General features: G+C 39.1%; 1 protein-coding gene across 6 annotated transcripts in view; it reads left to right on the top strand.

Annotated features, from left to right (window-relative positions):
• The window catches only part of DDX6 (DEAD-box helicase 6), a 31,709-nt gene extending 15,825 nt beyond the window's left edge, over positions 1-15,884 (top strand). For 4 of the 6 annotated variants that reach the window (XM_055548303.1, XM_055548305.1, XM_055548304.1 and 1 more), the window contains exons 5-14: positions 198-327; positions 1,203-1,349; positions 2,506-2,600; positions 4,546-4,668; positions 5,089-5,217; positions 6,228-6,344; positions 7,618-7,681; positions 9,871-9,972; positions 10,369-10,575; positions 11,575-15,884. In XM_055548303.1, the coding sequence (XP_055404278.1) occupies positions 198-327; positions 1,203-1,349; positions 2,506-2,600; positions 4,546-4,668; positions 5,089-5,217; positions 6,228-6,344; positions 7,618-7,681; positions 9,871-9,972; positions 10,369-10,544 (1,083 nt within the window). In that variant the 3' untranslated portion in view covers positions 10,545-10,575; positions 11,575-15,884. The remainder of the gene's footprint in view (positions 1-197; positions 328-1,202; positions 1,350-2,505; positions 2,601-4,545; positions 4,669-5,088; positions 5,218-6,227; positions 6,345-7,617; positions 7,682-9,870; positions 9,973-10,368; positions 10,576-11,574) is intronic. The other 2 variants (XM_055548307.1, XM_055548308.1) reach the window with 2 other exon arrangements.
• Positions 15,885-26,694: the final 10,810 nt, after the last annotated feature.

The raw sequence follows: 26,694 nt of genomic DNA, 5'->3' as shown, positions 1-26,694 counted from the left end.
TGAGTAGTTCTGATAAATGTCAGTTGATACTAACGGTGATGTTGACTGGTCCTGCTGATTTATTTGGTCTTTACTTCTGTAAAATACTTCAATACCAAGGAACTTTATATACTTTCAGTGTGTTTGAGAGAAGAACTTGCCTATGTACTGTTATTAGCAATGCATACAAGTAATAAGCATTGTTCGATCTCTTCTAGGAGGAGAGCATTCCCATTGCTTTATCTGGTAGGGATATTTTAGCTAGAGCAAAAAACGGAACAGGCAAGAGCGGTGCCTACCTCATTCCCTTACTTGAACGGCTAGACCTGAAGAAGGACAATATACAAGGTTGGTTGTTTAAACTGTAAATGGTGATTTAAATCTTGGAGCTATATAGAAGATATTACCATCTTTTCTCAGTCAGAACTTAAATCATCTGAAATTAGTATTTACCCTTTTCACAGCTTTTGGCCTGGTTGTCTTATAAAAATGATTCCTAACTTTTTAAAAAGAGATTTCTAGTTTTTAAGGTTATTTTGCATATTATACAGTTACAACAACATTCCAATGAGATAGGCAAAATAAGAATTTGTCCTGTGGATAGGGGAATTAAATTATCTGAAATAGATACTTAAAACTATGGAGCTAGAATGTTTCTCGTGACAGCTGTGTCTGCAGAGTTCCTTGTAAAAGCAGGAACTTTTTCTCTCTGAAGCCTTGTGGCTTGGGGATTTTAAAATCTTAAGCAGTAGGGAAGAAACACATTTCCATAGCTGTACCCAGTAGATCTATGTTTTCACCTCTAAAGCTTTTTCTAAAATTTTCAGTTTTTTTCTCCCCATGCTTTCTTGATCTATAATAATTATTTCTGCCATCTTCCTATTATGTTCATATGGTATAAATAGACCTGGGCAGCAGGAGTTTCCTATTTGGGCATTTTAACTAGTGATCTCTTACTAAAATATTAATATATTTTGAGCTAATAATTGCCAACTCAAAGAACCCTTTAAGGCTTTGTAACCAGGAAGAGTAGAAGAATTGTATAGCATTGTTACTGAAGAAAAGTCTAAATCTGGTGCACTATAATAGGTTCTTTTTTTGAAATTTATTCATTTGAGTGTCTCGATTATAAGAGGCAATATTTCTGTAGCTTCTTAAACTCTTTAATACATGGCTTTTTTTTTTCCTCTCTCTCCTTTTTTCTGTTTGTTGATATTTTCCAGCAATGGTGATTGTTCCCACTAGAGAACTTGCTCTACAGGTCAGTCAAATTTGCATCCAGGTCAGCAAACACATGGGAGGGGCCAAAGTGATGGCAACCACAGGAGGAACCAATTTACGGGATGACATAATGAGGCTTGATGATACAGGTAGGAAATGATTGGATATAAGCTGGCTTGCTGGCTATAATTTGACACACAAGTGTTTCCTTTCAGTAATTTATTAAAATTGTTTTTAAAATAGGGAACAAACATTGCAGTAGAAAAACAAAGGAAATGACCATTTCAGTCAAGAAAAAAAAAAATTATTTTTGTCATTGAAAGGATATTTAACCTTACTAGTAAATTTTTAAATTTTTTAAATTATAAAAACAGTAAATTGATATTCTATCTGATGGACAAGATTAATTAAGATTGGAAAGGCTAACTAGTAACCAGTAATATGCATTTGTGAAGAAATTTGTTGTCTTGCAACATGGGGATATAGATTGATACAATCTCTATGGTGGGCAATTTGGCATTATGTTTCAAAATTATAAATGTATGTTTTTAATCTTTTTTTGAAGAAATAATTGGACAAATGCAAAGGTGTTTACTGTAGTGTGGTTTGTAGTACTGAAAAACTGGAGCAACCTAAATATCAGGGAAATTTGGCTAAATACATTGGGGTATAGACTGAATGGAATGCCACATACCATTAAAGAGTGCAGCTGATCTGTATTCATTTTCATGAAGAGCTCTCCATGATAACATTGTTTAGTGAAAAAAGAAAACAGCAAGAGTTGAAATCCAGTTAAAGTTGTACATTGAATTTTAGTCAGGATTTTATATATGATTGTTACTTGATTAGTTTAATTCCTATATCCTTTGTACTGCCTTTGTAATTAAAAATGATCATCTTACTTGATCCTGTTACAGTCTTCTGCAGACCATTGATCTATTAATAGATTAGAGGCAAGCTGCTGTATCAGGACTGAAGTGACTTAGCAGCAGCAGCAGCTGTATCAAAAGTTCGGCATACTTTTTGTTTTTCCCTGGGGGTTTCCCTCAGACAAAGAACTGTGTTCCTTATTTGGAACAGGTGAATTGGAAAGCTATAGCCCACTGCATGCAGAGGTGAAATTAACTGGTATTCTCTAGCCAACTGAAGATGAGATGGAAATCCATATTCTAAAACACATCTTGGCCTCTTTGTATTATTCCTGCAGCAGTGTTTCTGGTAAAATATGTATGTGATAAACCTTTACTGTATCCTTTTTGCCCCATCTAAAATTAACGAAAATACATGTTTTCTAATCTTGTGTAGTGCATGTGGTGATAGCTACCCCTGGAAGAATCCTGGATCTTATCAAGAAAGGCGTAGCAAAAGTTGATCATGTCCAGATGATAGTATTGGATGAGGTAATGTTTTTTCATTTGGAAGCATACTATTCTGTACTGATTTGGCTTTGTTTATAACTGCCAGTGAATGAAGCATAACCTCTTTGTGTTTAAGACCTTCTAGTAAATTCATTACTCTTGTTGGTTTGTTCAAACTAACTTGCTTCTAAAACGTGTTTTGCCTTTTAAAAGCAATAGATGATAGGTATTTATAGGAATAATTCAGCCTTGTGTCTTTTTCTTAGGGAAGTCAGTTTGTTTTTATTTTGCAGTGAGAAGTCATTGAATAACCTCAAAGCCAAGCCCATTCTGCATCTCGCTTCATTCTGTGATTCATCTTAAAAAGCATGTTAAAAAAAAGGCATCTTAAGAACCCCTTATTTAACATATCCAGCTTGGTATTGTTTGGTTTTTTGTCTCTGTTATATGTGTTCTTTCACCAGACTATAAGTGCCTGTTGAGAACTTACTCAGCTCTGCATTCTTGGGACCTAGCAAGCAAGTGTTTTATATGTATATGCAGTCAGTGTTGATGTTTGGGTTTTTTTTTTTTTTTTTTAATTGAAAGATAATAGCTTTACAGTGTTGTGTTGTTTTTGCTGTACATCAGGCTCCAAGTATGCGTACATTCTCTCCTTGAGCACCCCCACACCCCCCAGTGTTGATGTTTTGAAATGAAGTTATTTTCCTATGTGGTCTGTTTTAAGATAACTGGATCCATTTCCTCTTGGTCTAATTTGAAACAGGTTTTTATCTTTGAGTAATGAGAGAGCACATTTATTAGTGGCTGTGTTAGCACTAAGTGCTTTATGTGTTTTTTCATTGAATTTTTACAACAATCCTATAAGGTAGTTAGTTATCCCATAAAGTAATTCCTACAATAAGAAGACATCTTGATTTTTAAATTGTAGAAACTGAAATAGTAGTTAAGAAACCTCCCAACATAGATAATACTGAAGGAGGCAAGTTTTCTGTTTGTGTGTGTGAGTGGGTGAAGTAGAAAAGGATAGCTTTTATTATTTGCCAGGCAAAGGGAAATACACCCTGCTTCTGCCTCAAAAAACTGTATCCCTGAAAAGTTTGAAACACAGGTGGTTTAATGCTGTAGCCTGTACTTCTAACACCATCAGATCAGATCAGTCGCTCAGTCGAGTCCGACTCGTTGCGACCCCATGAATCGCACGAAGCGCGCCAGGCCTCCCTGTCCATCACCAACTCCCGGAGTTCACCCAGAGTCAACGTCCATCGAGTCAGTGATGCCATCCAGCCATCTCATCCTCTGTCGTCCCCTTCTCCTCCTGCCCCCAATCCTTCCCAGCATCAGAGTCTTTTCCAATGAGTCAACTCTTCGCATGAGGTGGCCAAAGTACTGGAGTTTCAGCTTCAGCATCATTCCTTCCAAAGAAATCCCAGGGCTGATCTCCTTCAGAATGGACTGGTTGGATCTCCTTGCAGTCCAAGGGACTCTCAAGAGTCTTCTCCAACACCACAGTTCAAAAGCATCAATTCTTCGGCGCTCAGCTTTCTTCACAGTCCAACTCTCATATCCATACATGACCACTGGAAAAACCATAGCCTTGACTAGACGGACTTTTGTTGGCAAAGTAATGTCTCTGCTTTTGAATATGCTATCTAGGTTGGTCATAACTTTCCTTCCAAGGAGTAAGCATCTTTTAACTTCATGGCTGCAGTCACCATCTGTAGTGATTTTGTCTCTTTAATGGAAATCACATTAAAATTTTTTATGGGAATAAGGATTTTGTCTGTCTAGGATTCTTCTTCCCTTAGTTCAGTATTACAGACTTGCCCCTTTTTGTATCACTGAATGTGTCTTGGTGCCTTTGGACTATATAATGTTTACAGCCAGGAACATTCTGTGAACTCTTTTGCTGGAATGATTCCTTATTAACCAGAAACCTTAGACATGATTTCATTTTGTTTAAGATCATCTTCTCTTTGTACTGCAGGCAGATAAGTTGCTGTCACAGGATTTTGTGCAGATAATGGAGGATATTATTCTCACGCTACCTAAAAACAGACAGATTTTATTATATTCTGCTACTTTCCCTCTTAGTGTACAGAAGTTCATGGTGAGTATAAATCTGTACTTAGAAGCAGTACCTTCCTGTTGCCCATGAGTGTACTTTTATCTATAATGACATTATATTACTAGTGTATATTTTATGCTGGTTTCAAGTTTTAAGATACAAAAGTATTTTGATTTTTATTTGTTCATTAAGCTGGTGTCTGACATAGCCATTGATGCTAGATAAATTGATTACAGCATAATCCTATATTTAAAGTACAAAATAGTAATAACTTAGCTGTATATCTGAATGTTAGATCTCCCATTTTATGGTAATGGCAGATTATATTTTAAAGAGAGCTGCATCCCTTCAATTAAGAGTTTATCAGACAGACATGTATGAGGATATATTTTGAGTTAAAGTTTATTTAAAGAAATAAACTGCTTTAACTATAAAAGACTTTTTTTTTTTTTTTTCCTTCAGAATTCCCATTTGCAGAAACCCTATGAGATTAACCTGATGGAGGAACTAACTTTGAAGGGAGTAACCCAGTACTACGCATATGTTACTGAGCGCCAAAAAGTACACTGCCTCAACACACTTTTCTCCAGGGTGAGCCAGTTAGACTTCAACTGCTGAATGTTATCCATTTCTTAACCTTGATAAAACAGTTGTATTTGTTTTCTCATCATTTTGAGTGCAGGAAAAAAAAGTCCTTAGTTTTTCCTAAAAGGTAGTTTTAGTTGTTGATCTGAAGCTAATACTATATTATTGACAGGTCATAGGCACTTTTAATTTGATTCTAAAATAATTTGACCTTAATTATAGGTAATCCCATTATTCTCAGTAATTATAATTGTTCTGTTATAAGTAGATGTGTTTTTGCAAGTTTGCCTACTTGCCAGAATTTTCTTGTCACCCTGAAGTCAGTACTCAAGATGCTCTTCAAAGACACACGTGAAAAATTTGAGACTTCATGCTGTTTATCCCTGCCCTCTTGTTTGAGCTCAGAAATGAACACCCTTTTCACAGTCTATTTAATGCCACATTCCCCACTTTTTTGTGCTTTTTTCTTGATTCCACTGTTTTAAATGGTCCTTAGGCATAGTGCTGACATGTTGTCCAGTGCTCCTAAGAAGAGATGATGTATTAGATAAACTTCATAAAGACCTGAGTTATAGTGCTGTTGGCCATGAGTAAATAAGGTGTCTTTAAGACAGTAACAAATGGGGTGAGTTCCCTGGTGGTCGGGTGGCTAACACTCCACACTGTCAATGCAGGGAATGTGGGTTGATCCTTGGTTAGGGAACTGGGATCCTGCAAGCCATGTGGTGCAGCCAAAAAAAACTCAGTAACATGCATAAAACCAGATTATCTGTTCACCCATTGATGAAAAAAGTTACGAGTTCCTCACAGGAACCTAACCCTCTATTTCCCCGGAAGGAGTGGTCGTATATTAACTGCGCTTAACTGCAACTACTATTAAATGAATAGTACTTAAAATTTTTTATAGTTTTGCATCTCCTGGGTCATGAGATTATAACTCTTAGTGTTTTCAACATTTGTTTGTCAATATTTTATTTTCTTTCTTATGTCTTTTTTTTTCTCTCTCCTGTGCTCAGCTTCAGATAAACCAGTCGATTATTTTCTGTAACTCCTCTCAGAGAGTTGAATTGCTAGCCAAGAAGATTTCTCAACTGGGTTATTCTTGCTTCTATATCCATGCTAAAATGAGGCAGGTGAGTGTAAAACTTGTACTTACATAGATTTTTTTTTTAAGCTTTTTCTGAATATTTCTTGAATTTTGTTTTAATGCTCTTCCAAGTGCCCTGAGTTTAAGAATAAATTACTGTTTAGTAGGCAAAGGACCCTTCATTTTAACTTCTGTGGGGTAAGGTTTCCTAACTATAAACAGGGGTAATAGTATATTATTACCCCTGTTATGTGAAGAACCTTACTTCACAAGGTTTTAGGAAGATTGAGATTGTGTATGAATGAATAGTTTCTCAGTTGCCAAGCATAATAGAAATATGAGATTTTATTCCCTTCCTTCCCCATAATCTTAGATTTGGGCTAGTGTTTAGTACAGTAACCACTAGCAACATTAAACTATTTAAAATTTAGTCTTCAGTCATACTACATTTCAGATGCCACTTTATGTGTGACTGTCAGCCACAGTTTTGGAAGGTTTGTAGAAGGTTCTAGTTTATCTGTGTACCTTCTCAGGTTCATCTTTTTCTCTTTATTGTTTGCCTTCAGAAAAAGGATGTAATCTGTTTCAGAACTTGATTTAACAGAAAATAAATTCAAAACTATCAACATATTGTGTTTGTATGTGCTAATTAACATTGTGAAATTTCATGATAGGAAAGCAATTTCTGTAGTCTGACAGGTTAAGAACTTAATCAGCTCACATATGGTTTTCAAAGAAGCTTATTGTCATGGATCAGGTGCCATCATGTAGGCACCTAATATTAAAATTATCACAGGAAATGGTGTATAAAATTGAAGAGAATATTTCAGAGTGGAGGAACATTGCATTGAAAAGAAAGACCAGTTTTGCCAGATGGTAGATTTATTGATTTTGCCTGAGTTAATGTGTTTTCATTTTTATTTAACTGAAAAGTAGTTATTTTTAGCTTTTGTATATAATAACTGAAAAGATAAGTAGTAGATGTTTCAGCTAAGCTAAACTTTTGGCCTCTTTTATTTGAAACATTTTAGAAGTAAATATGGTGAAAATTGTTACTTAAAACCCACTCCAGCAAAAAAAAAATACCTTTAAGAATTGAGATAATATGAATACATGTATATTTGTTGCTTATTAATTCCCACGGGAGACTTTTCTTTTTCTCCTACCTTTTGTTTTTAATGTATATTGAATGTGGCTCTTTTCTCATTCATGAAAACAAATTTGGATATAAAGAAACTGCTTGGGTAGGAGAAAAAAATGATGGAAATTTGGAGGCTTGTGTGAGTTGTAATCAAATAAATGCATTGCTTTATTCCTAGGAACATCGAAATCGTGTGTTTCATGATTTTCGAAATGGCTTATGCCGCAATCTTGTTTGCACTGGTAGGTATTTTCTATTCCTTTACCCATTGTTTCCTTCCTAGTTTTGTTCTTTCTCGGTCCTGTCCTGCAGTGAAGCTGCTTACATAGTCAGCTCCCTTTCCTACCATTTCTAGAATTTCTGAAGTTGAGAATGAGCTGTAGGTAACTTTTTTTTTTGTAGTTAACTTTTGAAATTAGGTTCCGTACCTGAAACTGCAAAACACTTACTTTGGCACTCCTACCTAATCTCTGCCTATTAAACCAGTTTTGGAGTTTGTGTATTTTCTAAATAGTTTTAGCATATAGGAATGAGTTCTATTTAGCATATGCAAAATGAATTATGTTAAGAAACTATGTTTTGGACGTTTATTATGGCCTTTCTTTCTTTTGCCAGAATCAGACTAGTTTGTGTTCTGGTGTATTTCACTACATAAAGAAAAGCGGACTGGGGGTGCATGTGGACAGTTAGATTCAGTAGCCTCCTGTCTGTACACTGGGAATATAGTCTTAGTATTGATACTAGGTTTATAATCTAAACTAGGTTTCTGGATAGAGGGAAGAACCTAGTTTTTTGTTTTTTAATTTTTGAGCTGTACACAGAGATAAATACAGAAATGCATGGGTTCTGAGGGCCAACTATAAAGTTATATGCAGACTTTCAACTGAGACCCTAACTCCTGATTGTTCAAGGATCAACTGTACAGACAAGTAGAAAGGTGCCGTTTGCCATTAACCATTTCCTTATTTGAGAATGAAAAATACTTTTTTTTTCCCCTAGAAAGAGTTGGTAGTACTTACAGAACTCACACATTGTTAGGAATTACTGCTGTGGTTACATGGTTTTATTTTAAGCATTAACTTGCTGAGGCTGCCCTCAGATAAGTTTTGAAGTGCCAGTGCTTTCTTCTTTCTCATTTTTCAGAACGGTGGGCAAATACATCATTAAATAAGTACTGAACATTTATGTGTAACATGTATAAATACATACAAAGTACCAGCCCTCTAGAGTAGTTGTTTAATCAGAGATAAAAAGATGACATTAAGAACCTCAGGCTGGGCCTGCAAACTTTTTCTGTAAAGTCCATGTAGTAAATATCTTAGACTTTGCATACTATGTGGTCTGTGTTACAAGTGACTTGACTCTGCTGTTCTACCTCAGTGGCAGTATATTTCACAAATGGCCATGGCTATGTGGCAGTAAAATTTGACAAAAACGGGCATTGGGCTAGATCTCCAAGGGAGTAAGAGTAATTTGCAAGTGTGAGGTATATACATTAAATAACCCTAAATTTTCATAGGAGAGGGAAATAACTAGCTGAGGTGATCTGAGAAAATATGAAATTGTAATTCATAGGCTATAGATGAGTTTTAGACTTGGATAAGAAGGAATATTTCATTAGGGGCCTGGCATAAAAAGTAATCTATAGATTGCTAAGAAGATAGTTTAAAGAAGTATAGTGGGTGAGGTTGGTATAGTCGAAGTTTTGAGATGTGTTACAACCAAAATATAGAACAGAGGACTTTGAATGTCAGTTTTAAATTTTATCTGGAGACAGTTGAAAATAACAAGTTACAAATTCAAACCAGTATATTAGAAATACTTGTCTGACCATCATGGATTATTTTGACATGTGGAGCTGAGAAGTGCAGGGAAACCTAGTTATTAGCTTATTGAACTTACTGGAGTTGTGTCTGTGTGTATTTGTCAAAGCCTAAATTAGCATAATAATTGTGGGACTGGAAAAAAGGAGAAGGGATAGTCGTGCATATTAGCTTACCTCAGACCTGTTATAAGTCATTCAGCAGAATGGGATGAAAGAAATCTGAACAAAGTATAAATTACTTGCTGGTAGATTGCCTCTTTTTAAAAGTTTTCTCCATTATGCAATGAACTTTTAAAAATAACTTATTAACCTTGAATTAAATACTTAAAAATAGAGTGAAGAAAATTATACTTGGGAGCTCATTTTTGAGTGTATAAGCTTTTTCAGTCATCCTTGATTTGTACTATGTTACCTCAGAAAGGTAACTTGTGAACAGAAAGCTGCTTATGGTTAATGCGCATGAGAAATAATGCCAGTAATTTACAGATCCTTTTGAATTACTGCATGAAGTGAGTGAAGCTTAGGTTCCTTTAGAAATAAATGTTAAAGAGTATTATGACACCAAATTGAAGGATATAATGGAGGTTTTTTTTGTTTGTTTTAAAGATTTGTTTACCCGAGGTATTGATATACAAGCTGTGAATGTGGTAATAAACTTTGACTTCCCAAAGCTGGCAGAGACCTATCTCCATCGTATTGGAAGATCAGGTGAGGAAAAGGAAGGAGATGTTCTTTGTGCAAGTTTTTTGAGAAGTTTAATCACTAAATTTTGTTCCTTTTGTGAAGTAGAGTGTGGTAGCAATTAAAATAGTGAATTTAAACTTGTTTTTTGATATATCAATTTCTAATTCTTCCAGAACATTTATTTTTAAGTTAAAATAACCTGATGCCTAATTTAAGATGTACAAATTAGAACCTCACTTTTGTAACTGTACTGTTTGTATTTTATACTGTGTATTTTGGCAACTTTTGACACTGTTAGTTTAGGCTGTGAATGAGTGGCACTGAATAAAAACATTAATCCTATATGGATTTACCACAGAGACTAGTGCTTACACATTGACTCCCATATTTAACTCATTAATTAGAATTGTTTTTTGTCAGGTCGCTTTGGTCATCTTGGCTTAGCCATCAACTTGATCACATATGATGATCGCTTCAACCTGAAAAGTATTGAGGAGCAGCTGGGAACTGAAATCAAACCTATCCCGAGCAACATTGACAAGAGCCTGTATGTGGCAGAATACCACAGCGAGCCTGTAGAAGATGAGAAAGCTTAACAAGCATGTGTGTACCTGAGAAAATAGCCAAGTAAGCATAATGTTTCCAGGAAGGAGATCAAGGTCCTCTTCCCCCAGGAGGGATGCAATGTCCTACCGTATACAGTTAGCATAAAAGATGAAATACCTCTTGACATAAATGGCAGTAAACAGGAAGTATTTCAGTTGATGTGATCTTACTGGCCAATCCATAAATGCAGTTCTTGAATGCCATCTTCCTAAGGAATGTATATGAACGGTACTTAAGACAAATTCAGACTTCTAAAATAATGGAAGCAAAAAAAATTAGCAATTTTGAATATGAAAATATTTTTGCTCTTTTCCTTTATCACTTGGTCATCTGTTAGCATTCACTCTTAATTTCTAATGGGTACCTTAATAGGTTAAATTATCTGTAGAACCTTATTGCTAAAGGTATAATCAGGTTATAAGGATAACTGCCTTACTTTAAATGGCCACTGGACTCACGTGCATCCACCTTTTCATCTTTTGTTGACTATAGGACTCTGGAAGAAATGCTTAAAACAAGGCTTAATTAACATAGGAAAAAACCCTCCAAAACAGCCAATATTCCTGTAAGGAAAATCTGATTTCAGAGATGATAGTTTTCAAATTAGCAGTTAACATTTTACCCATTATTTTTAGAGTTTCCAAATTAACTCTTCACTTTAACCTTTTTGTCCTAATTTACTTGTCAAACACAAAACTCGTGGACAAAAACTAGCTCATGTATGCTAGTACACTGACAGGCTGTTGAGTTCATAAAGGATTTAAAAAAACTTTTTAAAATTGTCACAGATGACTACTGCCTGCTACCAGTACTTTCAGGATTTCATCCTGTCTCTGGGATGTCCAGTGGAAATTCCTTAATCCTGAGCTGATTCTATAGTGTGTAAAGAGGCTCAGTAGAAGCTATTATGGAGAGCATTTGGGATGGACTTGTGAACGCCTACTTCACATGTGCTTCACGTGTGTGTGTCCTAGTTTATATTGCTTACTGGCGATAATTTTAGGTTTCTTCTTTCTTTAGGCTTTGACAAACTATGGAAGGCTCGTTTGGATCTGTGACACATCGATTTTGGGGGGAATGCTCTTCTCTTTGTGGGTTTTTCATCTTCTTTTATTTTGGAACTATGAAGACGTAAGAGCTCAGACATTTCTTTTTTTTAACTGGTGAAGAGAAAAGCTGAAAAGGAATTTACCTTTTTTGTTCCACTTGTTTGCACTGTGTGCTGACTGAACATTAGTTGCACTAACTGCTGGTTTTTTAAAAATTTTTCTGGGGAAGGGGGGACAAAGAAGGAAGAGAAAGAAGGGGAGAAACCCTAAAAAGAGAAGAACCTTGATGAACACAAGCTTGTCTACGATTTCAAAATTCTCCAACAGCTGACTCTTGAGTGCATTTCAACTTCTCCCTGGTTACTCATCCGTTTTTAAGCCTGAAGAGCTTATTACTTATTTGTGCGAAGTGCCTTATGCTATGAGACCATTCAGAATATCATCTTTTAGACACAGCCCAAGGAATCAACAATAGTATTTTTTTTTCTTTTTTCTTTCTTTTAAAAATTTTTGTCTTTTCATTTTGGTTTCAAGTTGAAGTCTCTCTGTTCCCTTTCTACCCGATACTCAAGCCCAGGGCTGGAAGATGAAACGTATTAGTAATGTTAAACACCATTTTCTTTTTCTTTATGTGGAGGAGTTGATATGCAACTGCAGTTCATCCGCACTGTAAATACATGTATTTAACAAAAAAAACAATCCCAAGTAAAAATTTCTTCTGGGCTGAGTAGATGCAACATCATCGCTCCCAAAGGAAAGAGCAGTCTATCATCGCAGGAGCCATATGACAAGCCTTTTGTGCTCTATAGCAGAACACTAAAGACTGGTTTACATACGCCTCCATTAGCAGTTATGGCACTTGATGTGTAGACATGTCAGAGCCTTTGACCCTCTTTCCTCTGTGGCAGAGCGTGTCCCATAGAAAATTGGGTGTGTATACTTGTATAAACTTTGTAAATAGGTTTTTTTTCTGGGTTCATATATATATATATATACATATATATATATTTTTTTTTTTGGATGAAGGTTGCTGGGATTAAGGGGATTAGAGTGATTATGGGAGCAGCTAAAGATGAGAGGGGCTCAGTTTTCCGCAACACTAAATCTAAAAAGTATTTTGGCTTCTTACTGTAGAGAGCAGACCTCTACAGGAATCCTACATGGAAAAGAGACCCAGAAGTCTGGGGCTCACTGCTGCCACACTGTCTCATACAGTACCTTTGGAGTAGGCCTGACAGAGAGCAAGGAAGCTTCAGAAACCTAGAATTCAAGATGTTATTTTTTTGAGACGTTCTCTCTGATACTGTTCCCCGCCAGCCTTTTTTAAAAGTTTGAGAAACTTTTCAAGCTCTGCAAAAGGGGACAAAGAATTTGCCTTGCAGTGTGGGGGTATGATTGAGCGGCAGTGTCTTTGAGCAGTGTATGTATAAAGCATGGATTTGCATTTCAGAATATTAGCCAGTACCAGCTTTGGTAACTTCAGCAGTTCTGGGGCTTACTTTCTGTGGATCACCTCCTGTACTTTTGTGTGTTGCCCTCTGCCCACCTTGATACATAAACTTGCAGGAACGGGCGACCCCTGAGAGCTGTTAACTTTCATGCTACAGAAAGCTGCTTGCCATTCTCTTGCTTTGTGACAAGAATTATCTGTCATTTTGCATTGTAAATTGCTGGCAAATGCTTTACAGTCAATAGTGTTGCTTTAAATTGTGCCCCTCCCAACATGCTTGATGTTTGGCCTGATCTCCAGGCAAAAGGAGTGAGATGAATCAATACCAGTGAACTTTTTTTTTTTAATGTTTTTAATTCCCTTTTAACCCAGTATACTAGGTCAATCAGGAGGCATCTAGGATTAAAAAAAAAAGAGAAAAAAAATTTAAAAAAAAATTGGTTTTCATTTGTCATTGTCTTTTAAAACCCTAAAATATTCCAGGATATGTCTTACATAAACTTTCATGCTTAACTCATCTGGATAAAGAAGTCATTTATTCAAAGTTGCTTTTTTGACTCTGCCTAGGTCTAAGCAAAATTATTTGTAATTCCAAAATTCCTTGAGGATCAAAATCCTGCCGATGCCTCCTGATCAGACATAGCCCTAACTCCTTAAAAATTGTAGCAAGAGCTGCACAGTACAAACCCAAAAAAGAATAACTCATTTATCTGGTATCCAAGCCACACTGTGTCTCCAGCCAATGTTGGTTACTAAATGCAAGGCCTAATTAAGAAAGTAACCTTTTCCCAGGGAGGGGTGGGGGGAGGGAACTTAAAAGGCATCAACTTTTGACCAAAAAATCTTGCCCTTGTACTGATGCAGCTCTCTCTTCCCCCCCATCTCTGGCGAGATAAGAGGGATCATTCATTATAGAAGAAAAACAAGGAAAGTTCATAAACGCAATTTTGTGTCTCGCTAGAGAGAGAGTGGGTGACTAAACAACAGCGCAGTCTCTCGCCATCCTCAGACTGTGCTCTGCGGTGCCACGTGCCTGTGGGTCCCTCTAAAAGCACAGACTTTAAATGGAAAGTATTACTGAAGTACAGCCTCTGATGAGGAGTGGCACTTAAAACTATCTGGGACACCACTATTGGACACAGTCTTATACAGGCAGCTGTCCAGTTTTGGTGCTTGACTCTTGAATAGGAATTGTTAAATGGAAAGATGCTCTACAAACTAGGTCAAAGCCTAGTCTTTTTTTTTTTTTTTCTTCAATTCCCCCTTAAAATAAGGAGCATTGTTACTATTAGTTGTTGTTCTGTTCCTTCCAGTATTGGGTGTTTAAGTAATGGTAATATTTTTCCAGTGGTTCATTTGGATAAAAACTACTCCCCTTATTCTTAATATTTAAATTACAATTAGCTCCTGGTTTAACCAGTGGTTATATAGTCGTGTAATGAGTTATGGACTGTTACACAGCTTGCTGTCTCTCTCGTCCTTACATTCCGATGGAGAAACCTTGCCTTTTCCCTTAGGAATGGAATGGAATAAATTTATTCTAAAATGATCTTCCATGGGAAGAAGTAAGGGGGAGAGAAACCTAAATATAATCTCTAAATTATTTTCAAGTTGGTCCCAGCATCATTACAGGTTGGCCTCAAGGGGCGGGGGGAGGGGGGAGGTGATTGGTTGTCAGTATTTGTTTTCAGAATGAGATGGGAGCATCTTTCCTTTGCCTTGTGCTTTGTGTTTGATACCATCATGCTTGGATTAGAACCAGACAACTCAGCACAAAGCCTTGAGTGTACATTGTTGGAATCAAAACATCTCATTCTGATCACTTGGTTTAATTTTTTTCTTTTTTATTTTTTAATAGGGGTGGGAGGGAGGTTACTTTGCCCCAAGAGGGAGGGTATCTGCACTAAGGATTTAGAAACACTTTGGAAGCTCGTGACCTCATCAGAAACTGCCTTTAGTCACACTCCTGACCTTACTATAGATGAGTAAGAAAAAGATGAAATAAATTCTTGGGAATTAAGCCATGTTGTTTTTATTTGCTACTTTTTTCAGCGTTCTGTGTGTCTTAAGCTGTTGTAGAATCATTTTCCTGGCAAAATACCTTTGTCAAGCCAAAAATTTTTGGCCTCATGGGAGCTGATGTAGTCAACTTCTTAGTGACTTTAGTGGACCTTTTGAGCCTGTAGTTCTACTTCATACCTTTAGGGTTTTGGGTTTTGTTTTTGTTTTTTAACTTCCAAAGAAAACCCACTTCTTTCTGATCTAAAAACTCATCTTTGGGGTAAAGAGTTAAGTGTCCAAAGGTTCATGAGGTCAGAGGGAGCTAGCCTGGCACCTGGACTGTGCCCCTCCATAGCTGACAGATTCCAACAGAAGTGTATTTAAATTCTCCAGTAGACAGTACTGGGCAGGGCAAGGGAGGGGGTAGGGTTGGGCTATTAAGATACAGGCTACTGTATTTTAACCAGTGGTTGTGGGGGAGGGGTGCTTGGAGAAAACAAAGTCACTATTCCCTTTTTTGAAACAAAACGAAGACAAGTTATTTTTTGTTTAGTAAAAACAGGATAGAATTCCAGTGTCCCTAGCCACAAGGGACCAGTTCCACTGAGAAGTGAACAGTGGGGACTCAATTTTGAAAACATCTGGGGAATGGGAAAATTGGCTTTCTGTTAATTGGCAAATGTTCCAGTGGGGCTGTGTTTTTGTTGGAATGTCTTATGTTGTATGTACACATATATTGACCAGAGTCTCTGCTGAATTTAAAAGAAAAGATGGTGGATAAAATCTTGATTTGTTAATTTATCTCAATAAAAGCCCACTGGAACTCCAAATATGTGTGTGGTGTGTCTTTAGTAGCAGCTGTTCAATCTTGAAGTCATTTTTAGTTAAATGACTCACATTCTGAAAAGCAAGAAGACTCAGCACTACTCCTCTGAGCCCCAGTTCAATAAAATCTGAGAGCACCTTTGTCCAGCCCTAAGGCTGTCTCTCCATTTGCATTTAATTTTTCATAGCCTAAACAGAACAGGAAAAGAGAAAGGAGAGAGTTGGTCCACGGTATGTTGAAGAACTGCCAGTAATTACCCCCTAGAATTGTTCAGAACCTGCCCCCCAAAATTAGTGAATAGAATTTGTATTATGAGAACTACAAATTCTGATGAAAGAAATCAAAAGACCGAAGTAATTGGAGAAAAGCAGACAAAGCTGGACCCGACATCCTCACCTGTGCACCCAAAAGACTTGTGTAACAAGGTATGTGCAGGACTTGTATGCTGAAAACTGCAAGATAACGCTGGTGAGGAATCAGGCCTGAAGATAACAGTCTTCAATCCATGTACTACAGCTGTCTTGTCCGTTCCCCAGTTTCATCTACAGGTTCCCTGTATTTCCTTCCAGTCAACCCCAGCAAGCTTTATGACAAAAGCTGATTGTAAAATGCATGTGGAAAGGCAAACCGCCATCCACAACAGCTTTAGAAAAGAACAAGTTCAGTTCAGGGGCTCAGTCGTGTCCAACTGCGACCCCATGAATCACAGCACACCAGGCCTCCCTGTCCATCACCAACTCCCGGGGTTCACTCAAACTCAGGTCCATTGAGTTGGTGATGCCATACAGCCATCTCCTCTGTCGTCCCCTTCTCCTGCCCCCAATCCCTCCCAACATCAGAGTCTTCCAATGAGTCAACTCTTCGCATGAGGTGGCCAAAGTACTGTTTGAGCTTTAGCATCATATCTTCCAAAGGACACCCAGGACCGATCTCCTTTAGAATGGACTGGTTGGATCTCCTTGCAGTCCAAGGGACTTTCAAGAGTCTTCTCCAACACCACAGTTCAAAAGCATCAATTCTTCGGCGCTCAGCTTTCTTCACAGTCCAACTCTCACGTCCATACATGACTACTGGAAAAACCATAGCCTTGACTAGACGAACCTTTGTTGGCAAAGTAATGTCTCTGCTTTTGAATATGCTGTCTAGGTTGGTCATAACTTTCCTTCCAAGGAGTAAGCATCTTTTAATTTCATGGCTGCAATCACCATCTGCAGTGATTTTGGAGCCCCCAAAAATAAAGTCTGACACTGTTTCTACTGTTTGTCCATCTATTTCCCATGAAGTGATGGGACCAGATGCAATGATCTTAGTTTTCTGAATGTTGAGCTTTAAGCCAGCTTTCACTCTCCTCTTGCACTTTCATCAAGAGGCTTTTTAGTTCCTCTTCACTTTCTGCCATAAGGGTGGTGTCGTCTGCATACCTGAGGTTATTGATATTTCTCCCAGCAATCTTGATTCCAGCTTGTGCTTCTTCCAGCCCAGCGTTTCTCATGATGTACTCTGCATATAAGTTAAAAAAGCAAGAGGAGTCAAATTTCAGTTCAGTCGCTCAGTCGTGTCCAGCTCTGTGACCCCATGAACTGCAGCATGCCAGGCTTCCCTTGTTCATCACCAACTCCCAGAGCTTACTCAAACTCATGTCCATCCAACCATCTCATCCTCTGTCGTCCCCTTCGCCTCCTGCCCTCAATCTTTCCCAGCATCTTTTCCTAGGGTCTTTTCAAATGAGTCAGTTCTTCACATCAGGTGGCCAAAGTATTGGGAGTTTCAGCTTCAGCATCAGTCCTTCCAATGAATATTCAGGACTGATTTCCTTTATGATTGACTAGTTGGATCTCCTTGCAGGCCAGAGGTCTGCCAACTTTCAAGGAAGTTGTAAATTCAGTTTTCACTACAATACACTGTGAAGAAATGACAGACAAGCCACCAGCCTTTTCAAAGAATGGGTATGTACAGTCCAGCCTAAGATGAGCCACATAAATATTTCCCGATTGCTGGCTTGCATTTGGGTTTACTCACCAGAGACTCCCATAGGAAATTAGATGAAAGGGAGTTTGTGCTTAGTTGCTCAGTCGTGTCTGACTCTGCGACCCCATGGACTTATAGCCTGCTAGGCTCCTCTGTCCATAGGGATTCTCCAGGCCAGAATACTGGAGTGGGTTGCCATGCCCTCCTCCAGGGGATCTTCCCAATGCAGGGATTGAACCCAGGTCTCTCACATTGCAGGCGGATTCTTCCTGTCTGAACCACCAGGGAAGCCCAAAGAGGGAGTTTGTATTCCTTTAATTCCCAGCCTGTAAGATGCCTCAGGGCTTCCCTGGTGGTGAGGATCCTGCTTGCCAATGTAAGAGACAGAAAAGAGTAATTCAATCCCTGGGTCTGGAAGATCCCCTGGAGGAGGGCATGGCAACCCACTTCGTGGACAGAGGAGCCTGGTGGGCTACAGTCCATTGGATGGCAAAGAATTGGACACAACTGAAGTGACTTAGCATGCACGCATGCACAAGATGCCTCTAGCCGCTTTGTTTCTCACCTGGAGATCTCTGCAGCTAAGTGTCACCCTGCCTCCATTTTCTGGTTCCCTCCCCTTGGTAGATTTTCCCTACACCCACAGCTTTGTAAATAGGCATGATGAAAATAAATTCTCAAATTTTCCTACTACAAATGTGCCATCTGTTTCTTGTTGGGACCCAGACAGAATAATTGGTTCCAGAAGTGGTCCCAGAAAAGAGACTCTTAAAATGAGATTCTGGCATGGAGTTATTTATATTTGATGAGCTCAATGATAACCTCCTTAGCAGGGTTGGTGCATGGGCTATTCATGGACGTGGTGGCATCACAGTTCGGATTTTCGTTGGTAGTACCATGGGATTAAGTGCAGGTAAAGGATGAGACAGGAAAATCAAGGGTCTGTGACAATCAGTAAACCTGCAGACTTGGAGAAAATACTTGCAAATGATGTGACAAGGGATTAATTTCTACAATATACAAATAACTCATATGACTCAACAACAGAAAAATAAACCCAATTGGAAAATGGGCAGATGATCTAAGACATTTCTCCAAAGAAAACATACTGATGGCCAAAATGCACATGAAAAAAATGCTCAATATTGCTAATTAGAGAAATGCAAATCAAAACTACAATGAGGGTCACCTCTCTCCAGTCAGAATGGCCATCATTGAAAAGTTTACCAACACTAAATGCTAAAGAAGGTATGGAGAAAAAGGAACCTTCCTAACACTGTTGATGGGAATCTAAACTGGTGCAGCCACTATGGAAAACAGTATGGAGGTTCCTTAAACAACTAAAAATGGAGTTACCATAGGATCCTGCAATGCTGATCCAGGGTACATAACCAGAGAAAACTGTAATTAAAAAAGATATATGTACCCCAATGTTCATAGAAACACTATTTACAATAGCCAAAACATGGAAGCAACCTAAATATCCATAAACAGAGGAATGGATAAAGAATATATGGTATGAATGTGTGTGTGTGTGTGTGTGTGTGTGTGTGTATATATATATATATATAAAATGGAATATTAGCCATAAAAAATGAAGTAATGCCATTTGCAGCAACATGGATGGACCTACCAATTATCATACTAAGTGAAGTAAGCCAAAGACATATCATATGATATCACTTACATGTGGAATCTGAAAAAAGAGATACAAATGAACTTATTTATAAAACAGAAATAGATCCACAAATATAAAAAATTTATGGTTACCAAAGGGGTAAGAGTGGGGAGGGATAAATTAGAAGGATGGGATTAACATATACATACTACTATATATAAAATAGATTACAAACCAGAGGTCTTAATTCCCAAGAGAGAAATGCTTCCTCCAGAGAACTCATCAGAAGTTCCATTAAACTGGAAATTGAGCCTGCCACACTGGACTTCTGCCTATTTTGGGCTTCTCCTGCTACTCAACCAACAGGCTGCTTTGTGACCCTAATTTGAAAGGGAGAAATTGTGTTGTGATTACACAGAGAGAGCAAGGAAGACTTTGTCTGGAATGCAAATCTCCTGGGGCTACTTTCAATATACCTTATAATGTGATAAAAGTTAATGGAAAACTACAATAATCTAGTAAAGACTGGATTAGTAATAGTCCAGACTCTTCAGAAGGTTTGGGTCATTCCACCAGGCAGAGAATCAAGATTATCCAAGATACTTGCAGAGGACAAAGGACATATGGAATGGGTAGTGGAAGAAGGAAGTTATTGATACCATATGACCACATGACTAGTTGTAGAAATGAAGATTATAATATTTATCAGTATTTATTCCTTATTTTATTATAAATCTATTAGGTATGTATCAACTAGTTATTTTTTTCTCCTCTCATTCTCCTACCATCAAAGATAAGATTTATTAATAGGTGTCAAAAAGGGTTTTGACCCACTAGAAAAGGCTTGAACTTGCCTGAAAATATAAAATGACATATAGGAATTTGTATCCTGTTTGGGGAGAGGGTTAGAATGCTTTTGATTTTCTGCTGGACAGTGGAGTATTTAATCAGATGCATAATTTTGCTAATTTTTAAATTTGGAAGCTAAAAATGGTTAATAGAAGTGACTGAATGTCATATTAACATGAGATGGAATGTTGTGGTTTTTTTTTTTTCTAATTTGTCCATTTAGCTAACCTGCAACTACCTTTCCTAGAATCTCCTGTCTTGTTAAGTTCTACTTTGGTAGATTTGTGATATACTAATTTGGTTAAGCTCAAATTAAATTTCCCACAATTCCCTTCCCTATTTGGCTCAGAATCAGAGCTGGCCAAAAGAAAATTTGCACAATATTTGGAAGGTGAAACTGAAGCAGCAGGAATCACAATCTGAAGGTTATCATGGTCAGAGGTGATGAGAGAGGTGCCAGAAAGTTCCAATTTCCCCTTGCTCTTTATTTTTGCTGCACATTCTTGTTCTTGCTTCATGTCCAGCTCTTGTTCCTTATTGGTAGCTCTGCTGACCAATAGCAACACAGATCTATTGCCAGACCACTTGGCTGTGAATGCACTAATTTGTTCACTCAAACTAGTGATTAAGAGGGTCAATTAGTGATTTTCCCCTGTTTTTTTTTTTTTTTTTTTTTTAATATCCTCATTTGGACCATTACTTCCCCAGTCTCTCCTCCAATTATGTAAAACAGTGGCTCTCCAACTTCAGACATGTGAATTACCTGGAGGGCTTATTAAAACCAACTTTCTGAGTCTACCCCCAGAGCTTCTGAGTTTATAGGTCTGTGGTGGGGCCTATACATTTGTATTTCTAACAAGCCTCCAAGTAATGCTGAGGCTTGATGCTGTTGATCCAGGGAACATATGCTGGAAACCACTGGAGTAAAGCCTAATTCCTCTAATAAATTCCTCATTCTATAATATCCATTGTAGTTCTGCTTCCTCGAATTAAGCCTGGCTAATATAGGGCTCTAGACCCTTGAGAGTCCCTTGGACTGCAAGGAGATCCAACCAGTCCATTCTAAAGGAGATCAGTCCTGGGTGTTCTTTGGAAGGACTGATGCTAAAGCTGAAACTCCAGTACTTTGGCCACCTCATGCGAAGAGTTGACTCATTGGAAAAGACTCTGATGCTGAGAGGGATTGGGGGCAGGAGGAAAAGGGGATGACAGAGGATTAGATGGCTGGATGGCATCACCGACTCGATGGACATGAGTTTGAGTGAACTCTGGAAGTTGGTGATGGACAGGGAGGCCTGGCGTGCTGCGATTCATGGGGTCGCAAAGAGTCAGACATGACTGAGCGGCTGAACTGAACTGAACTGAGACCATATAAGCTTCCTTTGTAGTACCTCAGTCAGTAAAGAACCTGCCTGCAATGCAGGAGACCCAGATTCGATTCCTGGGTTGGGAGGATCCCCTGGAAAAGGAAATGGCAACCCACTCCAGTATCCTTGCCTGGAGAATCCCATGGACAGAGGAGCCTGGGAGGCTACAGACCATGGGGTCGCAAGAGTTGGATACCACTTAGCAACTAAACCACCAGACCATGTAGGGGAAGAAAAGAAATTAAAGGCTATAAAAATGCAACTGGGGCTTCCCAGGTGGTGCTAGTGGTAAAGAACCCACTTGCCAATGCAGGAGATGGAAAAAATCAGGTTTGATCGCTGGATCAGAAAGATCCCCTGGAGGAGGGCATGGCAACCCACTCTCGGGAAATCCCATGGACAGAGGAGCCTGGTGGGTGACAGTCCATAACGTCTCACAGAGTTGGACACAACTGAGCAAATTAGCACGCATGCATGCAAACACAATTAGGAACTTGCCAGTGAGGGCAGTAGAAGAGGACTGCCTTCCAAGACTTCCTGCCAAGATAGAGTAATGGTGAGCAAATCTACTCCCTTTCCTAAAGCAGCCAACAATGGACAATACATGAGGCAATAGTTTAAGACACCAGGCGATGAAAGACAGTGAAACCCAAAGATGGAGGCTCCATAACTATTGAATGAACAAACAGGATTTGTAGATAGATGCTACTTCTGCCCATGGCTGCAAAACCTAGATTTTTCAAATGTCTCCTTTGCATTATTAAGCATTTGACCATACGGAGAAAGGCAAGATGAGCCCTGTGATTATGAACACCCAACTTACTGCCTTGAGAAAGCTTTCCAGCTGTGATGCAGGGAAGGGAACCCAAGTGGAACCCAGCAAGCTACATGGCTTGAGGAAACAGAGCTGAGATTCTGAGGAGAGCGAGCAGATGGAGACTACAGGACAAAGTGTCAGAGAGGAGAGGACTGCAGAGAAAAAGAACTCCAGAGATATGCAGAGGATCCGCCTTGAGTCTTTGGCTGAGCATTGATTTGCCCAAGCATGCCTGGAAACTACTTGAGACCAGAGAAAGAACCACCCAAAAGGATTAGGGGGGTACAGTGCCCAGAGCTCACACAGGGTTGGAAATAGTGCCTGTGCCCACCAGGCAGACCTCCTGATTCATGAGGCATTGGGTAGAGTACTGAGAAAGGTCTGGCCATAGTAATGAGGAATCATTAGAGTGCTGATAAGTCCCCACCAAATGCATCTTAAGGGCTCCCCTGGTGGCTCAGTGATAAAGAACCTGCCTAAAATGCAGGGGACTGGGTTCCATCCCTGGGTCAGGAATATCCCCTGGAGGAGGGCCTGGCAACCCACTCTAGTACTCTTGCCTAGAGAATCCCATGGACAGAGGAGCCTGGCAGTAGGGTGACTCAGAGTCAGACATGACTGAAGCAACTAAGCAGCAGCAGCAATGCATATTAAAAAGCAAGAACTGAGACTTCCCTGGTGGTCCATGGCTAAGACTCCACACTTCCAGTTTTGATCCTTGGTGAGAGCTAGATCCCACATGCCACAGCTAAAGATTCTGCATGCGGCAATGAAGCTCAAAGACCATACATGCTGCAACTAAAACCCCGCACAGTCAAATAAATAAATATAAAAAAATTTTAATTAAAAAAATAAGACCCCAAAGGATTTAACTTTTTCCAAAATAACTGCTTCCCAGAAAAAAAAATTCAAGAATATTTATGAGAATATAAAAAAATCCAGCACCCAAACTAAAATTAATAATGCCTGACAACTAATTAATAACAAGCAAGCATGCAAATCAAAACCACAATAAGATTATCACCTCAAACCTGCCAGAATGGCTATCATCAAAAAGAGGACGAACAGCAGGAGTTGGCAAGGATGTGGAGAAAAGGGAATTTTGTGCACTGTTGGTGGGATTTTAAATTGATGCAACCACTGTGGAAACAGTATGGCAATTTGCCCCAAAATTAGGATCAGCACTACAACATGATCTAGCAAATTCACTTCTAGGTATTTATTTACCCAAAGAAAACAAAAACACGAATTCAAGATGATATATACACACCAATGTTCATTGCAACATTATTTATAATAACTAAGATAAGGAAGCAATCTGAGTGTCCATTGATAGGTGAATGGATAAACACTTGAAATACACATACACACACAATGGATTATTACTCAATCAGAAAAAAGGACATTTACCATTTGCAACAACATGGATGGATCTAGAGGGTATTAGGGGCTTCCTTGGTGGCTCAGACAGTAAAGATTCTGCCTGCAATGCAGGATACCTGGGTTGAATCCCTGGGTTGGAAAGGTCCCCTGGAAAAGGGAATGGCTCCAGTATTCTTGCTGTAGAATTCCATGGATAGAGATATAGTCCAGGGGTCACAAAGAGTCAGACAGGACTGAGTGACTAACACTTTCAGAGGGTACTATGCGAAATGAAATAAATCAGACAGAGAAAGACAAATACTGTTTGTCTCATTTACATGTGGGATCTAAAAAATAAAACAAAATGGAAACAGATGAAGATACAGAGAATGGGCGCATGCCAGAGGGGAAGGCGGTGGGGGTAGGGGTGAAGGGAATTAAGTGATACGAATCCTTACTTACAAAATAAACAAACCATGGGATGGCATACACAGCATAAGGAGTATGGTCAGTAATATTGTAATAACATTGTATGGGGACAGATGGTTACTAGCCTCACTGTGGGGATCATTTCCTACTGTAAGCGAATGTCAGAATCATGTAGTATTCCTAAAGACTAACAATACTGGACATCAACTATATTTTAATTAAAAAAATTAAAAAACACAAAATAAATTCTAGAAAATGTAAGCCCTTGGGGACAAGAAGCAGATTAGTTGTTGCCTATTGGGGAAGAGGTGGGAAGGAGGGGAGGATTATAAAGATATACAAGGCAACATTGAAGTGATAGATGTGTTCAGTATTTTGATTGTGATGATGGCTTCACAGGTATATACTTGTTAAAATATTAAATTACAGACTCTAAATATGTGCAGTTTATTGTAGGTCAATTGTGCCTCAGATCCCAGGGATGGGGGAGCCTGGTGGGCTGCCGTCTACGGGGTCGCACAGAGTCGGACACGACTGAAGTGACTTAGCAGAGAAAGCTCTTTTAAAAAAAAATAGAGCATGCAGAAAGAAGCAGAAGGCCTTAAGGAAGATTTGAAGGAGTCATATGTGGTCCTACGGCATAGAAAACCGAAGACCAAGACCTGGGTCTGACTGCAAGAATTATAGAACCACAGGACCCACTGGAATGCACAGCCTACCAGGTTTCTCATGTTACACAATACTGATGGGGAGGGAGGAGCCCTCTGAGATGTGGGATGGGGCATTTGGACATACATAAACCAGGCTCCAAAGTCACTGCAGATGGTGACTGCAGCCATGAAATTAAAAGATGCTTACTCCTTGAAAGTTATGACCAACCTAGACAGCATATTGAAAAGCAGAGACATTACTTTGTCAACAAAGGTCCATTTAGTCAAGGCTATGGTTTTTCCATTGGTCATGTATGGATGTGAGAGTTGGACTATAAAGAAAACTGAGCACCAAAGAATTGATGCTTTTGAACTGGGGTGTTGGAGAAGACTCTTGAGAGTCCCTTGGACTGCAAGGAGATCCAACCAGTCCATCCTAAAGGAGATCAGTCCTGGGTGTTCATTGGAGGGACTGATGTTGAAGCTGAAAATCCAATACTTTGGCCACCTGATGTGGAGAGCTGACTCATTTGAGAAGACCCTGATGCTGGGAAAGATTGAGGGCAGGAGGAGAAGGGGACGACAGAGGATGAGATGGCTGGATGGCATCACCGACTCGATGGACATGAGTTTGGGTGAACTCCGGGAGTTGGTGATGGACAGGGAGGCCTGGTGTGCTGTGGTTCATGGGGTCACAAAGAGTTGGACACGACTGAGTGACTGAACTGAACTGAAACCAGGCTAAAAATTTTAAACCTTCTCCATTCTTAAAGAATGAAAGGAGAGAAGAAAAGAATCACCTGATGGCAGAGAAATCGGACAAACATAACTCAGCCAGGTGGTTCAGGTCAAGATCAACAGTAAAGAACCATGTTGACCATATGTACCCTTGAAATGATGCAACGCGAACAGCACTTGTCCTCTTCCTCCCCCAAACCCGCAATTCCAACATAACTATGAGAAAAACACCAGACACTCCAACTTGAGGGACATTCTAAAAATGTTCCTGGCCAATACTGACCAGTACTCCTTGAAACTATCAAGGGCGTCAAAAACAAGAAAAGTCTGAGAAACTGTCACAGCCAAGAGGAGCCTAAGGAGGTGTGACAACTAAATGAAAGGCTGCTGCTGCTGCTGCTGAGTCGCGTCAGTCGTGTCTGACTCTGCGACCCCAGAGACGGCAGCCCACCGGACTCCCCTGTCCCTGGGATTCTCCAGGCAAGAACACTGGAGTGGGTTGCCATTTCCTTCTCCAATGCATGAAAGTGAAAAGTGAAAGTGAAGTCGCTCAGTCGTGTCCGACTCTTTGCGACCCCATGGACTGCAGCCCACCAGGCTCCTCCGTCCAGGGGATTTTCCAGGCAAGAGTACTGGAGTGGGGTGCCATTGCCTTCTCCAAAATGAAAGGTAGGATTCTGGAATAAAGAAGTAAGTGAAATAAAGCGTAAGTGAAAGACTGAGGAAATCTGAATAAAGCATGGACTTTAGGCACTAATAATATATCAATGTTGGTTCATCACTTGTGACCAATGTACCAGCAAATGTACGTTATTAGTTATACGGGAGGAAGCGGGGAGTATGCCTGTGTTTTTTAGATAATACAGGTCCTTGCCTTTTGTCTGTACTCACCAGCCATCCCTGTGCACTCAGATGAACCACCAGCACAAGGCTGCTGCCTTTAAACTAGACAGAGACTCTGAGGTTAACAGGATATTGTGAATATAATGGAAGAGAAACACGTCTCTCATGGCAGT

Source organism: Bubalus kerabau, chromosome 15 (assembly GCF_029407905.1).
Source record: "Bubalus kerabau isolate K-KA32 ecotype Philippines breed swamp buffalo chromosome 15, PCC_UOA_SB_1v2, whole genome shotgun sequence".
Taxonomy (NCBI): Eukaryota; Metazoa; Chordata; class Mammalia; order Artiodactyla; family Bovidae; genus Bubalus; species Bubalus kerabau.
Note: the sequence above shows the minus strand (reverse complement) of the source record. Positions and strands in the feature narration are given on the sequence as shown.